The 17591-nt window shown below is 44.2% G+C and overlaps 1 protein-coding gene across 1 annotated transcript in view; it reads right to left on the bottom strand.

Annotated features, from left to right (window-relative positions):
* MYO1A (myosin IA) overlaps window positions 1–17001 on the bottom strand; it is a 34597-nt gene extending 17596 nt beyond the window's left edge. The window contains exons 1-9 of the mRNA XM_064591063.1: window positions 16936–17001; window positions 14905–14977; window positions 13791–13955; window positions 12293–12518; window positions 11339–11462; window positions 10492–10635; window positions 2042–2074; window positions 398–531; window positions 152–267 (exon numbers count right to left, since the gene is read on the bottom strand). Coding sequence (XP_064447133.1) covers window positions 152–267; window positions 398–531; window positions 2042–2074; window positions 10492–10540 — 332 coding nt within the window. The 5' untranslated portion in view covers window positions 10541–10635; window positions 11339–11462; window positions 12293–12518; ... (1 more) ...; window positions 14905–14977; window positions 16936–17001. The remainder of the gene's footprint in view (window positions 1–151; window positions 268–397; window positions 532–2041; window positions 2075–10491; window positions 10636–11338; window positions 11463–12292; window positions 12519–13790; window positions 13956–14904; window positions 14978–16935) is intronic.
* Between the last annotated feature and the right edge of the window lie 590 nt (window positions 17002–17591).

The raw sequence follows: 17591 nt of genomic DNA, 5'->3' as shown, positions 1-17591 counted from the left end.
AGTGGTAGGTCTAGGAAGGGGCTTCCTGGGGCCAGGGGTGGGGGGGTGGAACCTGGAGAGCCTCCTTTAGGAGAAAGGATAGAGGAAATTAGGGTGTCTGGCTGTCAGGAAGTGGGGGCCCTGTCAGCCTTCCCTCAGTCCCTTTACTTACATATGGGGCTTCAGCTCATAGAAGGTATAGTCCCGGTATTTGGCAATGAACTCCGGGCCATAGATGGGCAGCTGTTGGTAGGGATTCACGGAGATCAACACATTCCCAATGTAGGTCTGGAGGCAAAAAAGGTAAAGAGAATGAGCAGGGGTGGGGGTAGGGGATGCTGAGAGGGGGAGGAAGGAGTGGGATCACAGGACCTCTCTGGCCACACACCCACAGCCAGGGGCACCCGTATGCACTCACATAAATCTCTTTCTTCTCATAGCGCAGCTCGAGGGTCTTGAGAAGAGCCTCCTGCTCCAAGGGTTCCAGGAGCACCAGGTCCTCCAACCCCACGGCGCCTTCCAGAAGAGTCATGTCCAGAGGAGCTACTGGTCCTGGGAATAAGGGGTCAGTTGGCTGGCTGAAGTCTGCTCAGCTTCAGGGGTCAGTAACTGTGTGAGGGGAAGAGGGCAGAAGGATCTAAGACAGCCTTCCCCTCCAACTCCTGGCCCTAGAGATGGTCCTCAACACAGGGAGTCCTCTGGACTAGCCAAAGCTAACTGCGGGAAGCTGTGGGAACTCTCCCTGAGTGGGGAGGATCCCCTGCTTCTGGGGTTAGGGCTGGTGGGGGTGGGGCAGGACCACCTGCCTTTGACCAGGGTAAGGAAGGCACCCAGCAGGCAGTGACTGGGGGGTGGGGAGTGGGGGGGTTGGGGAGCACAGTTGTGTTTGCAGGAGAGCAGCCTGGGGAAGAAAGGGTAAGCTCTGGAGGCTCGCTCCCTCCTGCACCGAGGTCCTGGCCAGGGTCCAGACTCCTTGACCTTCTCCCCCAGTTCTCCTTCTCTCCTACCTCTCGCAACCTCTAGTTAAGTCACCGGGCCCACCCACACCCAGCATGAACATTCTTCCGAAGGTCCCTCTCATTGCCACAGTGAGATTCATCGTCTAAAGGGGGGCTGGATGAGGTGATTGGTGAGTAAGAGGACAGAGGCAGGAGCTCCTCCATAAAAGATTAGAATACCCCAAATAAAAGTGAGGTTGGTTTCTGCCACATCAAGTAGCTGTCACGATCTCCGGAGGTGCCTACACATCTGTCCCTATTTTTCCATCTCCAGCTTTTACACCCATTGCTGTAACCTTCCGGCACGGACTTTGCCTCAGAGGGACACACCCAGCTTTTTAGTAGCTGGTGGGAGTGGGCAAGGAGGAGCAGAATTATTGTGGGGCTCAGCCCCATGCAGAGGGCACATGGCAGGTGCAACCTCAGGAGGAAGCCCAGCCCTCCTCAGTCTTTCCTGTGGGACCGAGTAGGTGGGGTGGCCTGGTGCAGAACAGAATCATTAGTACAATGGTCAGGGCTACTCCCTAAAAGGAATAAAAAAGCCACATCTCCTAGTCTCCAGCAATGCTCAACCTGGGCGGGGGAGGGGAGGGAAGCAGAGATGGAAGTTTGGGCCAGAGGGGAACATAGGCTGACTTCAGCCTTCACTCTGCTTTCCCCACGTTTCAGAAAATGAGAGCGCTTGTCACTTCCTGGAAGGACACAACTGAGAGAGCAGTAAGAATAGTGACACTAGCAATCTCTAACAGTCAGGTACCACGGGCCACGCAGGGCTCCAAACACTATATACACGAAATCATTTGGTGCTTACAAACAATATCCTCATGAAGTACGTACTATTATTATCTCCATTTTCCAGATTAAAAAAACTAAAGTTTTTAAGTGACTTGGCAGGCAGGGGTGAGCAGCAGAAGCAGGGCTGGAGAAAGGCATATTCTTTGGATTTGGATTTGAGGGGAGTGGGAATGTGACAGGTCGGGGGGTGGGAGAGGGAAAAAGGAAGCACTCCCCAGATAGGGCACCCCTGGATGTGCAGAGCAGTGATAGGTCAAGGCAAGACTCACCCAACACTGGAACTAGGGTGTACTTCAGTGTCCCTTGGAGAAAGTGAATGAAATCCCAATTTGACAGGAAGGGGGCATAGGAGTCCCAAGGCCCGAAGGGTGGAGAGGTGTCTTCGTTAACGGGAGCTGTCCATGGTGTCTGAGGGGCCAGGAAAGAGGTTGCCCTCCTCTTGCCAGTGTCCACTCTTCTGACCTTCCACTGTGCTGCCTCCTCTAGCCAAGTCTCCCTGTGCCAGTCAAGTCAGGAGAGGCCAGAGACGGCAGCTCAGCACAAAGTCCGAGGCTGTTCCTGCTGAGGGTGTGGCTCGATTAACCCTTCCCAGGCTGGATGCCCCAGAGGGAGATGCTCAGTCATATGAGAAAGCCCCCTCTAGGTAGGAAAGGGTATCTGGCTGGGCTTAGCTGAGGGGCTCAGGTAGAGTTCTTGCTCCACTGCCCCCCAAATTTGGAAATAAGAGCAGGAGTGGAATTAATAGCCAAGGAAAAGCTTTTCTAAAAAGTCAGGAATTTTTGCCAAAGAGGAAGGCAGGCTGGGGTGTCTTCCCTAGCAAAGAAACAGTACTTCCCTCAAACCTACCTATCTCATTGGGAGTCAGAGGGTATCAATGATATTACTTGGGGAGCTAGGCAGACAAAATCCCCAAATTCCCTCCCCCCCCATGGGTCAGCCCCCACAAACAGACCCGAAGGCTCTAGTTAGTAATACCACCTGGCATTTGTATGGATGCCAGTTTCATGGACTCCCCACCTGTCTCATCTCACTGAATCACACCATCCTGTGAGCTAAGCAGTGCAGCTACTCACTGCATTGAAAAGGACAATTAGAGGCAAATACTGAGGTTCCACAGACAATACATGTTAGAACCAGGAACAGAATGTAGCTTCCTGACCCTAAGTCTCCCATAGGTTTCAGCCCAAGTCTTGGTATTTCTGGTTTTCATCCTTCTGGGTGAGGAACGTGAATGAGACCCTGAGATGCTGCTTCCTGGGCACCAGCCCAGCTGAAAATAACCACCCCCAATAGATAAGAGGCTTATGCAATCCTGTTTTCCAGGATACCCCCTCATCCACCCAGGAAAATTCCTGAACAACAGGCTCCCTCTGCCCACCATCCTCTCTCCCAGGCACGCACAAAGAGCACACTTAACTGAAGACAGACTCCATCCTCTAACTCCCAGCCACAGCTGCTCGGTTCAAGGTCCAAACTCTACTGCTCTCACAGAAGCACTCTGCATACGCCTGGCCCATCAGCAATTCCATTATCAACCTGCCTTTACATGATTTATTGATCTACTATATATATATCCGAAGGGAGAGAAAAAGGCAAGGGAAAGAGAGAGCAAGCAAGCCAAGCGGAAGTGCCATCAGCACACAATCCCAGATATACACAGAAGCAGCATCCGGATCAGAGGCAGAAAGGACCACAGATCCTGTCTTTTGTGTGGAGGAAACAGACCTAGGGTGAGAAGCCACCTTCCCATGGTGTGATCCTGGGAACCCAGGTCTGGAACCCAGGTCTCCTGTTCTCCAGGCCAGGAATCTGCAGCCACCCACAGTGTGGGGTTTATCTGTGTGTCGACCCACTCACTTGCTGTCTGAGTGTCTCCTATGTGCTCACACAAGAGAAGGGATTCTAAAATGAGATGGCATCCTCAGGCGAGACACAATGGAATCAACATCACAGCTGGGGTGACCCACCATCCTAGTTTGTCTGGGACCTAGGATGAGTCCTCTGAACGTGGGAACTTGACTACTAAAACTAGGAAGGTTCTGGCCACACTGGGATGAATGGGTCACTCTAAATTAATGAGGTACAAATACACATCCAAGTTCGTGGCGATTTCAAGATCTGTCAAAGCATTCCAGGGATGAGAGGAGGCCTGGGGGATGCAGGACTGGGATCTGATCCCAGGTAAAACTCAAGTAACTGGAGCTGACTGGTCTTTCTCCATCATGACTCTGAAATCCCCTTCCTCTTCTCCCCATTAACATTTCTAGTCTGTATAAGGGGCATGAGGGAACTTTGGGGGTGATGGAAAAGCTCTAGATCATGACTGCAGGAGTGGTTACACAACTGTCAATTAACTCTTTTTGTCAAAACTCAGCAAAACTTAAAACAAATATTGTACCCCAAGTGCCCCAAGTATATTCATTTTAAAAAGATGCTACACAATAAAAACACAGAAGTTTTCAGATATGGTGAAGATGTTTGGTGGTAGAGGGTCTTCTTGACTCTCACAAATTATTTGGTGTCAACTAGTAACATTGATCAAATACTTACTATGTGCCAGGCAACAAGCTTAAGTGTTTTACATCCTTGATATTCAAAGTGAGGTCCACACCCCATATCTGAATCACCTGGGAGTTCATTAGAAATCCAGAATCTTGGGGCGCCTGGGTGGCTCAGTCGTTAAGCGTCTGCCTTCAGCTCAGGTCGTGATCCCAGGGTCCTGGGATCAAGCCCCACATCGGGCTCCCTGCTCAGTGGGAAGCCTGCTTCTCCCTCTCCCCCTCCCACTGCTTGTGTTCCCTCTCTCGCTGTGTCTCTCTCTGCAAATAAATAAATCTTAAAAAAAAAAATGCAGAATCTTGGGCCTCAACCCAGACTTATTGTATCAGAAGTCTGAATTATTTTTTTTTTTTAAAGATTTTATTTATTTGAGAGAGAGACAGAGAGAGCACAAGCAGGAAGAAAGGCAGAGGGAGAGGGAGCAGATTCCCCGCTGAGCAGGGAGCCCGATATGGGGCTGGATCCCAGGACCTGGAGATTGTGACCTGAGCCGAAGGCAGACGCTTAACCATCTGAGCCACCCAGGTGGCCCTAGAAGTCTGCATTTTAACAAGCTTCCCAGATGATTCCTACGCATGTTCAAGTTTGAGAAGAACTTCTTCACACTTATTCTTTTTTTATCCTTACTAAAACCCTATGATGTTGCATACCTAGCAATAATGCTTTTTTATTAATTCAATGATTTATAATCACCTCCATCTCTTATTTACCTAGTATAGTTATAGAAGGGAGAGGAGAGGGGCGCCTGGGTGGCTCAGTCGTTAAGCGTCTGCCTTCGGCTCAGGTCCTGATCCCAGGGTCCTTGGATCGAGCCCCGCATCGGGCTCCCTGCTCCGCGGGAAGCCTGCTTCTCCCTCCTCCACTCTCCCTGCCTGTGTTCCCTCTCTCACTGTGTCTCTCTCTGTCAAATAAATAAATAAAATCTTTAAAAAAAAAAAAAGAGGGGAGAGGAGAAAAGATGCCATTAGTGTGCATTCATCTACATAAATTTACATATGATCTCCTCCTGATTCTTCCTGTTTCACAGACTGTCTGAAAAATGGACAATAGATTTCCATGTAGTCTAAATAACTGAGAAGAGAGGACACAGGCAGAGAATTAATGCAAATGCTGTAACGGATCCCCAGAGCAAAGGAAATAGCTAAAACATAAAAGAAAATGGAAGGTACCAGACTCCTCCTACAGAAGCCAGGCCTACACATAATTGAAGTTTTTATTCCATGGCCCCTAATACTCACTACAGCCCCGCCCCCTCTCTCTCTACACAAAGCTCTTGGCAGAAACCCCACAGTTGGATCCACAGGTCTTCCCCTCACCCCAGTGGAGAAACAAAAGATATTTTTTAAGAAAAGGAAGAAGTAGGGGCGCCTGGGTTGTTCAGTCAGTTGAGTGTCCGACTCTTGGTTTCGGCGCAGGTCATGATCTCAGGATTGTGAGATTGAGCCCCGAGTGGGGCTGTGCACTCAGTGGAGAATCTGCTGGAGATTCTCCCTCTCCCTCTGCTCCTCCCCACTGCTCATGCTTTCTGTCTAATAAAAATAAATTAAAAAAAAAAAAAGAAGAAGAACTAAAGCACAATCGGAGTAGCTCCCTGGACTAGGAACAGCCTATACGTTTTTTCCCTGTGAGACAGCATGGTCGTACAACCTGTGACTCCTGCAAGAATACCCCTTCGAGATCTGGCATGCTGGGAAATCATCCAGGCCAAGGATGGAAGTAGACCAAGGCAGACCCAGGGTGGGGAGTGGTGGTTAAGAAAAAAAGGAAAATAGATGGCATGCAACACCATCTCATCAAAAAGATGAAACTTAGAAGCTAATTGCCTCAAGAGATCCAAATAAGAAAAGTACACGTTCATTAAGAGAGACCACTATATAGTCTATAAAACTTTATTAAAATTGGGATTACTTACAAACTTGTACAATAAAAATGAAAAAATATATAATAAGACATTGTTATTTTTTCTTACAGAAAAGAGCGAAAATGAGACCCATGGCAAAGAGCCATCCCTGATCGTTTTGTTCCTTTCAAACATTTGTGAACATTTATTTTAAATATAAATGACAAATCTTTTAAAACAACACTAAGGCATTACCCACAGGCTAAAACTTACCCAGGAATTCCTTAGCCCAGCTATTTCACCATCAATTCCACAAACATGGGAAACTGAGGCAATGGCAGGCTGTAACAGTTCTAATACTCACATTATGAGCTCTCTAGTATACTAAAGTGATGTGAAGGCCGCCCATACCGCAGCAAAGTTCAGAGAAGATGATCCACCATTTTCAAGTTACTGTCAAGGGTGTGAAGAGGAAGATGACACACACTGGCAGGGGATGGGGAGACAAAAGTCCCAAATCTGGGGGAGGCTGTGTGTGTGCCACTCCCACTCCCCACTAAAGCTTATGTGTACTGATGTGGACATGAATCTGCTTTGTTTATTCCTAGCAGGCACTGGCTCCCATCACATAAGGCACCAAACACCTTTTCAAGGTAGTAACAACCATCTAGAATCCAACTCAACAGCAACTAGGTCCATAAGCTAAGTTACCAAGAGATACCACTGGATCACCATAACTGCATAGGTTTCCCTAAACATAATAATCAATTTCTGCTACATCAAAACATAAACAAGAGGTTTTACGTGCATTTGCCTTGTGCAAATGGCTATTTTATATGTTTATTACTTGGCTTCAGTGCCTATGTAACATGAAGGCATAATAAATCTGTCAAACGGTCCTCTCCTTGGTTGAGATAAAGTTCTTGGCATTTCAATATAGGTTATTATCTCATATGTCAGACCTGAGTCCAAAGGAATACTAGAAGGACATTTAATTTCCTTTCCTCCTACTTCAACTTTCACTATTCAATTCAGAGAAAAGTTATGAGTAAACAGCTAAGAACCATTTTTATGCAGGCATCCATCTGAGCCCATCTTTTTTTCTGGAACAAAAAGATTGAGGGCAATTGCATAATCCATTTCCAAGCTTTTTATGGATATCAGGGACAGGGAGGACTATCTGGCCTATTTGGGTCCTTTCATTCATCAGATCTCTAACGTATATGCCAGGTGGGAATTGGGTTGAAGGGAACACAGTAACACAGTCAGTGAAGAGAGGGCTAGGCCTTGAATGGGATGTATCAGCACAAAATAGAACACTGGGACCCAAAGACTATGATTAGCAACCCCTCCCCTTTGTAATAGACATAAAAGGCCTGGACCTGGGAGGAGAAAATAAACTAGTTTTGGTGGGATGAAGTGGCTGATAGGACTTTCTTATTAGAAGACATCCAAGTTGCTAAACTGTCCTTATTTTTGGTGATTGGTTCCATTGGTCTCGTGAAAGCAATCTGAGTGGGAAAGTGGAGGGGAAATGTTTTAGGCCAGCTGGCTCTCATATTCCCATTAATGGCAGTCATGCTCTACATAACTTGGTCAGACCAATTAGAGGTGATAGATTTCCAATGCTGAAGAGACCCTGTGCCCTAGGGCCAATTTACAGCTTGATATTTGCAAGCAAGATGCTGACATGGCAGCAGACATGGCTCCGATGTCCAGCTCACTCCATGGTTATCCCCTCAATCCTTTTTGATGAGATCAGTTGGAGAGATGAGACTATGCTGAATCGCAAGAGCTGTAACTGCCAGAGAAAATTAAGTGGGGGCTTCAAGTAGTGACTGAGCCAGCAGACGAAGTGGCCAAGAAGGAGACAAGAGCAGCCCCCGAAGAAGGCTTATGGCGTCAAGCGATCTGCGGGCACTTGGAGGCTCTGAAGCATCTGGAGCAGAGCAAGGCCACACAGCACACCAAAGGCACCCTCGTCCTTCCCGGTCTCAGAGAAGCTGTCACGCTGCAGGACCCACGGTCACCTCCACTGCCTACAGCTCAGGTCTCCCACTACAGACACGGAGTAATAAACGGAGTTTGATCTTACTTGCCCCAAGTTCAAACACGGTAAAAAAAAAAAAAAAAAGTGGTCTGGAGGTGGAAACGAGATTTCACAAGGAGTTTAACGAAACAAAAAAAGAGGAGACTCTCTCCCTGCTTCACAGTGCTTTCTCACTGAGATAAAGATAAGAGGCAGGGCAGGGAAAGTCACCTGGAGGCAAGCCACCACCTCCCAAACGAGCTTTCTGGGGGAAGGCACCAAAGTCTCCGGGTAATCCTAAGACCACCTGTACAGATGAATTATTTTACAGTTCTCTGCAGAGGGATAAAATTTGACCACGTACATAATTTACAAAGGCATAAAGGTTTCCCAATATAAAGCTCCTTTGCCCTGCAACTTTAACCCACAGCATCTGACCAAATACTGTGTTTCCACTTTCTACTGTATGTGTATTTGCTGCCAACTGAGGCAGGAGCCACTTTTGGACAGTTTAAAGCTGTGGAAAACACTGGTGGTAATAATCAACTGGCCACCTGGAGGGGAGTCTCAGAGCTGACATTTTGGAAGTTGGCAATGAGCCCAGGGCCTTTCAAGATTATCTGCTAAGTGGCTGGTCTGAAGGAGTCATTAGTTTTATAAAAAATCATCTGCCGTCTCCATGATCACAGTACACCAGTGAGCCTGATGCTGTGCTCCGGCCGTCAGGGCCTATATCCCTGGCTAGAGTCATTATAGCCTCTTCCAAAGTACGGGGGTGAAGATCACCAAGACAGAACCAAGCAAATGACGGAGACTTGGGAATTTGCTCCCTCATAAATGACACTGCTGGTTTATAAGGGTACTTTCCAATGGCAAAAGAATCTGGAACTAATGCCACTGTAATAAAAGGCAGCATGAATCTCTAGTCAGAAATGGAACTGCAAATAAGTGTACTAAATGCACAGAAAACTGTGATCCTGAGAGGTGAATGAACACCCAGAGGCATGAAGATAACCTGGAGGTCTATTTCGTGGCAATGCGGACTGTGGCCGTTACAAAGCTACAGTTTTATGTTGCATCAAGGAAACGTCCCAGATAGTCTCAGGGCTTACAAAGTAGCCATATGGGGGGGGGGGGGAGTACAGGTGGTAAGGAGAGGCTGAAAAGAAGACGCAGAATGGGTAGACAAAGGAAGAGAAAGGAAAAGGAGAGAGGTTCTTGATTCCACAGCAACTCAAAGATATGTGTCCCACTGACAGGAAAAATGGAGGGCATGTAAAAAGCATTTAAATTCTCTAAAAAATGATCACTTCTCCCAACTTGCAGGAATAATGCTACAAACGAAGGGGAAGAAAATATAAGAAATGAAACAAACTCTAAACTGTACATACTTCACAGTTGAGGAAATAGATACTTCCTGAAAGGGCAAAAGTGGGCAAGGAAGAATGGGAAGGGAAGAATGCAAATGTCTTAAGATAGAATTAAAACTTGGATATAATAAAAAGCCTGACAGACCTCCCCTATAGAAGGGTTCACAGGCATGTTCCTAAAAGCAAGCAAGATTTAGACAAACGTGTGAGAACTAATTCAAAGCCCAACACAACAATTCTCGGGCTTTATTGGATAATCCATATTAATAAACATGTAGGGACCTATGGGCTTGTCAATCTGGAGCACTTGCTCGTTCTGGAACATGAATTTGTTATATTTAAAAAATATATTTGTTTAAAAAACAAGACAGAAATAAAAATCTATTTTCCTCTTAAAACAGCTAAAACAAGGATTATTCTAAAGTCACTGAAAGAAAAGCAGAAGTGAAGGAGGCTCAGATTTGCATATTTCTCTCTGGAAGATGCAGCCTAGGGTCCGAAAGAGTTACTGCACATGTAACAGTTCTCACTTTTGAGTGCCAGCTATGGTGGCAGAAATACCACCACCGAGTCAATCTTTAAGAGGAGCTAGAACACCGTGCTAGCTGTGGCCATCCAGTTTTTTGTTTTTGAAACATAGGTGGGCCAACAACCCATGGGAAGCATTGAAAGCATTCACGACTTCACCCATTCTCCCTCAGGGATCCCACAGAGACCACCAAGACCATTTCCAGAGGGAGGCCTACTCAGGCCTCTAATTTCAGTCAGAGAATTTCTGCACTATCTCACCCTGTTTCAAGGAGTTGAGAAGCAATGGTGTACACATGCAACATGGACCATTGAGGTACCAAGCCAGTCCACATAAAAATGACTGACTACCACCTAAGTCAGGAGGTGATTTGTTGTGTGATAGCGGGATACCGAGAATCTGAGTCCTCCTCTTCAGTGGATGTTTCCTCATAGATTTCATCCTCGGTAATGATGCTCCCTAATCCATATTCCTGCTCATGGACAGAAACCTCATTTGGTGTGAGGTGAGGAGAACCTTCCACAAAGTCAGCAAATCTGGAAAAGAGAAAATGATACTCATTAAAAACCTGCCTTCTGTCCTTTCTGGTCTCCTTCCAAAATAAGAACAAAGTGAAACCCTCGATACACTCACAGCTCAAATTTTACAGAGTCTGCCTTACTCCAGCAGGGAAGCAGACTAAAAGCAAGAAATAAAGAAAAGAGGAAAGCTGAGGTCAGAAGCCAACATCCCCTGAAATCCTATCCTGCTTAATAAGCACTAGCCTATCCTTTTAGTGAGGAAAGTGCTAAGGTTCCTTTAGTCATTTGTAATCCTGATAAGAGAAGATTATGGAGCATTACACATTTATTCATGTTTATGGCCCTATAAATTTTATGCCATCAGGATTCCACATTGAAGCTTCACATACTCATTGGTACAGTTGCTCCCAAATAAAAAGGGAACACACCCCCCCAACCCCACAGAAAAAAACCACTCAGAGAGCAATGTAAAACTATCACACGGGAAACAATACGGTACTGGAGTCTTCTCTCAATGCTACAATCAAATCTAGAGTAGATGGTTCCTTGAGGATACGCTTAACATATGATGATATATGTATCTTTTTCTCAACTACTCCTACATGAACAGGAAAACAAAGCCATGAATACAAAATGTTTATCTAGAAGTATGATCTCTGTTAGAACTCAAGGTCACAATACCCTGATAGATGCCTGGCATAGCTGGCCAAGAGTTTACCTCTTTGGAGACTGGATTCGAGAAACAGTCTTCCAAGCAGAGCAGTCTGGACTGTTACAATATTCTCGAAGCTCCTCTAAAGCCTTTCGGGTCTCCACTTCTCCTTGTATCCGATATTCTTCTTCTGTCAGGAGACGAGGGGGGACAGTCTTTTCTGTTGCCTTACACATCTTTCTGTGCTCACCAAAATAACATCATGAATCATTAATCAGTAATTTCTATCCAGCCTGCCCTCCAGCTTCCTTCAGTGAGCCAAGTATACAGCAGAGAGCCTGGACATTAAGAGTCATCATCCCCACCTTTCTTCTGTAGATATCTTTACTTATAATATACTCCTGACGTGTTAGACTAGGAATGACAATCAATAGTATTCACTAATGTGAATAAATTCACCTATTTTCCAATAAATGATAGACAAAATATTTGGAAAGTGGAAAAATGACAAGAAAATGATGGTATAAGATTGTGGCCCATTAACTTGAGATTCCCCAAACTGAAGGCATCACCTTGACTATGTATAATAGAACCACCACTGACAACCTCAGAATCTATGACCGTTCCATGTTCCTATACAAGATGATAACGCGCTGTGAGCTACATCTTAAGACTAGAACTCCCAGAACAATCTGAGAACCAATGTGAAATAATCTGGAACCAGGTGACCCGGAGGCATGTGGCATAAAAGTGGTATACTTTGCACCACCTAGTGGTAACAGGAACACATGACACTTTACTGGATGCTTTTCTTTTATATAAAATGACTAGAATAAAATTCTAAAAATGCCTTTGGAGAGTCTAAAAAGAAAGACCTGGAAGGAACAAAAGCAGAAGCTATATAATACAATCAATTTCCATGAACAAAGAGGCTCCCGGGTCAACGCCTCTGGACCCTTTTGCCACAACTGCATCCCAAATGGTGTGTTTCAATACAAAGTTATATTGCGTTTCGGTCACCTGTAGGTGATGTACAGCCAATGAATAGGGTACTCCAGGTTCTTAGTACACAGTGCAATGATGATAATGGCCAGGGCAATGTGTGGTATCTGGATACCGGAGTACATGAAAAATAGGCCCATCAGCTGCAAGGTCCAGGTCAGCAGGTTGATACTCCGTTCATTCTCCAAAGGCCCGTACTTGTAACAGACTGCAAAACTCATGAATCCAACTGTGAAGACATAGCCTAAGAGAAGAGTTATCAGAAAACATTCTTTTTCATCTATAACTGGTAAAAATAATTTGTGCAGGGAGCAGCAGTGCATTCACTATATGGCACCTATTGAACTAGGAAAATGGATAAGATCTTTACCCAGTTATTCATGCTTTTCTCATTACTCAAATATATTTATCTCCTTAAATTTCTACCCTTTGTTGTTTCCAAATTTATCTGGTTCAAATGGAGGATTAAAGCTACATGTTGAACAATGCTAGAATGGTCGGTTTAAAAAAGCCTAATATATGAAAATCCAGATTAATCACTTCTCAAAAGGTAGATTAAGGATTACCAACTGTACAACCAAAGGATCTTCACTTTATAGAAAAATCCACTGCAGAGTCCTTTGCTTCTTAAGGTCTTCAAGTGTATTTAAAATAGGATTATCTTAATAAAGTCAATTTATAACTTTTCAGCAAGATGCCTATTGTGTAAAGAGAAGTGTACTTATAAACACCAACCAATTAAAGTCTTCTCCCTGGCAGCACCGTTTTCACTTAATGTGACAACTGCACAGGGTTAGAAATAAAGTAAGAACTATGATTCTTACAGATTAATAAAATGGCATGGACTGTAAGCAGGCAACATCTTTTCAGGATCAAATGAACCAAAGCAACCTATAAACATATAAAAAGGAAAGCAAAACCGACAACACTTACTTAAAAGATACTGCCAGTAACACCTCCAGATCTCTTGTAAATTTTTTAAAACTAGCTGAATGAGGTACAGAGAAAAGGACCAGCCTCCCACCAGGATGACGTAAATGGGACTTTTCTAAGACAGAGTAGAAGTGAAAACAAAAAGTTACAACAGGCTTCCCATACATAAAAGCAGCAAAATGGAACTATGATTTTAAAAAAATTCAACCTACTAAAAATGCACAAAAACCACATCCCTTAAGAAGACATCCTATATATTTAAAATGGTATAGTGTGCAAAGACCACTGGGAAAATGAGGTGCTAAATAACTTAAAAGCCTGGCTATGTAATCAGCAAGCAGGAAGGAGACTTTCATTCCCCACTGTGCATAGGATTTTAAATAAAAAGGGGGAGTTTGTATGTAATCAGGCTCCAAGTGTCATCATGGAAAGTACCTTTCTGAATCAAGGAAAAAATCAATGAAAAAGGACATTGACTTATCAGCCACCAATGCAAATTTTCAGTGCTGTCAGATTATCCAAGAAAACTGTCCCTCAACTATCCAAGCCCCTCCTGACTGCAGATGAGGATTCTGCTACTTACCTTGGGCATAAACTTGGACAGTATGAAAATGACAATTAGTAGAGAGGCCGCAATTCCCACACTCATCCCAGTGGAATAGTAGAAGATTTGGCTTCTGCAGAGAGAAACGTTACTTCATGACTATGTGTGTAGTCTTCATACATGGCATTGTTCGAACAAGAACAACTATCGCAGCCGAAAGACAGAAAAAAGGTATCAGATTAGAGCAGGTCTATGTCTAAATCTTGAGGTCTGAACACTGATGGGACTGGTACAATGTAATTGCTCCTGGCTTATGAGGACTAGTATCAGTGAGGCCCCTCAGTTTCACGATCCCAACCCAGTTTTTAAGGACAATCTTCCTTCTGAGGAATTGCCCAGCTTCACTGGGGAAAAGGAAGGTGCAAGGATACTGCCTGAGTGGACACTGGAAACTGGAACTAAACTGATTACCCAGAAAGATAAACCAGATGCAGAGCCCAGAATAAAGAGCTTCTGCTCCACGCTCTTCCTGCCAGGCATTCCTCCCTCACTGTGAGTTTCTCTCGGGATCCCCAAAATAAGGAACAGCTTCTACCAATTTCACTCCAGCCCAACTTCAAACTCCAATGGGTAGCTTTCACTCATTATTCCACAAATATTCTTTTTACTTGTGTACAGAGTTAAGGTTGATTCTACGGTTGTTCAATGTTTGTTCAGTTATCTATGTTTTCTTATTTGTACATGTCAGTTTCACCCAGCTTAGCTAGGAGGTTCCTAAAAACAGGAAATGAATAAGTGGTTGGTGTTTGTTCCTTTACCCCTGAATGGCATGAAATTCACCAACACACGGTCCTGTAAAAATGAGGACTTAACATGTTATTTCGAATGGTGGAAAGGGTGGTGATGTACTGGCTAAATCCCATCACATGATGGCTCAACTTAATAGGAGAATTTCATTCTTGCCAATCTTGTTCAATTTAAGAAAAAGGCAAAAATTGTAACATGTATTAAAGTATTTAAAAAATTTTTCCAAGCAGGCAATGGCCTAGCCATAAAGCTCGTGGAAAAGGGAAGGGCAGCACTTTCTCTATGATAAAAGCCAACCAGGGTGGGTCTAAGCCTTGTCATTCTGCACTCCAGCCTTGGAACCTACCTGCTCAACAAATCTCCACAAAAAAATAGCATAAGTCCAAGGAGGAAAATGAAGAAGAGTTTGGGGTCAAATCCTGAAACAAATAAAGACTTCTGTTTGATAGGGAAAACAAACAGTATAAAGCATTATAGAATGAAAGACAATGTTGGCATTATTGGTCAGCTAATAAAATACAATTGACCCTTGAACAACATGGGTTTGAATTTGCACGGGCCACTTATACACAGACTTTTTCTGACAAATACATCACAGTACTGTAAATGTATTTTCTCTTCCTATGGTTTTTTAAGCAACATTCTCTTTTCTCTAGCTTACTTCATAGTAAGAATACAGCACGTAATATGTATAACATACAAAATATGTGTTCATCGACTGTTTATGCTATCAGTAAGTCTTCCGGTCAACAGCAGGCTATTAATAATGAAGTTTTGGGGAGTCAAAAGTTATATGCAGACTGGGGCACCTGGGTGGCTCAGTCGTTAAGTGTCTGCCTTTGGCTCGGGACATGATCCCATGTCCTGGGATCGAGCCCCACATCGGGCTCCCTGCTCTGCGGGAAGCCTGCTTCTCCCTCTCCTGCTCCCCGTGCTTGTGTTCCCTCTCTCGCTGTGTCTCTCTCTGTCAAATAAATAAATAAAATCTTTAAAAAAAAGAAAAGTTATATGCAGATCTTCCAGTGAGGGGAGGGGTAAATCAGCCAGCACCCCAATCCCTGTACTGTTCAAGGGTCACCTATAAACGCAAACAACCTACCTAAACAGCATTGTAAATTCCACACAAAGCCTGGGAACCCTTCCAAACAGAAAATATAAGTAGGTCTCTGTCTAACCTGTACTTTTCTGGAGATCTTATTTTTATTTTGGTTACTATGCTAAGGCTAAAAGAAACTAGGCTTTGCTTTGGATGGGAGCCAAGCATAATGCCATCAGCACTTCATGCAATCGCCCACAAGGGGTCTCTACCACTCCGGCTTTCCCGCGAAAGTCACTCACAGGTTCGGATTCAGCAGATTTGCCTAGAACTTTGGGTCTGGGCCCTCTGTTGTTCTCTAACTGGCTGCTTTTCTTGCCCAACACCACCACCTACTTCCTTCTGCTACACAAGCACTGTGTTGGAAAAGCCTACACTCAAACACATCTCACCCAGGACAGGGGGCCCAAGTAGAGGCCCCTCAGCGGCATACCAGACACTCCCACAGCATTCACATTCAAGAGCCCTGAGTTTAGGGGAGGTCCACAAACAGAACAGGAGCAAGAAGAATCAGTACATGTAAAAGGAGCACCAAAAAAAAAAAAAAAAGTCAAATTCTATACAACCAAAAAAACCTGAGGAACCATAGGACAGTTAGAAGGGCACAACATATTTTGTAGCAAAACCCAGGAATGTTTCTGCTATTCACAACATCCCAGAACCCTAGGTAGTAACCAAGGAGAGACCAAAAGTCAGAAAATTCAACAGGATAACGATCCCAGTCCTCTGTGAAACTTTCTCAAACATATTCAGAAAAGGGGAAACTCCCAGTTCCACTGAATATCAAGGCTTAAACTGCAGTGATTTTCATAGTTACTTATGGTTCCACAAATCTTTTTTACTTGTGAAGTATTAATATTCAGTTCTACTTTTCTTCAGTTTTTATTATTTAACCACTCAGGTCTTCAAATGTAGGTCTACACATTCAGGACATCTAACTTTGTCTAGAAGTGCCCAGAGGGCAGGAATAAATGTGTCTTACCCTAAAGAACACTAGGCATATCAGCTCAGGGCCACTGGAAGTATCAGGACACAAGTCTTCACAAATCGAGGTAAGGAGGTACTCAGAATGACCTAAGGCGAAGTCTCTATTCTAGGCCTAAAGGGTTGTACATGGGAGAGAGACTCTCTTAACTGTTTGGAGCAGTGGTGTACTCTGGCTATAATCAGAACCAGAAGGGAGTTTTCTTGGGCTAACTTCTCTGAATCACTAATTACACTCTCGAAAGCTCAGTCCCTTTTCACAATAGAATCCACCAGAAAAAAGAGGTTAAGACTTACTCCGGGTCACGATGATACTGTACTGGGTGTCTTCCTCTATAATCTCGACTTTGAGGCAGGTTTTTGTGCTGTATAGGCCCACGTTAACATAGGTGTCATTCAATTTCTCTTTTAAAAAGGAGGAAAAAAAGTTCCAGATACTAAACTGCTCTAACTCCTTCAGTTTCTCTTCATTCTCCACCTGGGTGACTCGTACCAGTTTGGAACTATTTACTCGGATCTGTAACACAAGTAAAATCAGGATGAGAAAGAAGTAGGAATTTTAAATTTTAAAAAACCGTGAGACTAAACAGCTAAATAAGTAATAGTGCCAGTTTTCCACAAGGCTTATAAGAAATATAGAGATGCAACGGCTCAAACATAATTGGGCAAATAACATTGTACATAGTACACAGAGGCAGCTGTTAGAATGTCTTGTTGTTAACATGATCTGAATCTGCTATTAAGCCAGAACAACACAGGGGGAAAAAAGACTTCCAAGGTGAGAGTTATCACTGTAGCTATTTATGACAGATCATACAAAATAAGGCTCTAGAATATTAAGAAAATTGCCAGGCAGAAATAGCCCCAGAAAACTGAAAATGTTTCCCATAATGACAGGCTGAGAAGTTCAACCCTTTGTCACAAATCACTGATTATGGGTAAATGTTGGTTAT

The sequence above is a fragment of the Mirounga angustirostris genome, unplaced genomic scaffold (genome assembly GCF_029215605.1).
Source record: "Mirounga angustirostris isolate CCGP_5_RB_7025 unplaced genomic scaffold, mMirAng1.0.hap1 SCAF_5, whole genome shotgun sequence".
Taxonomy (NCBI): domain Eukaryota; kingdom Metazoa; phylum Chordata; class Mammalia; order Carnivora; family Phocidae; genus Mirounga; species Mirounga angustirostris.
Note: the sequence above shows the minus strand (reverse complement) of the source record. Positions and strands in the feature narration are given on the sequence as shown.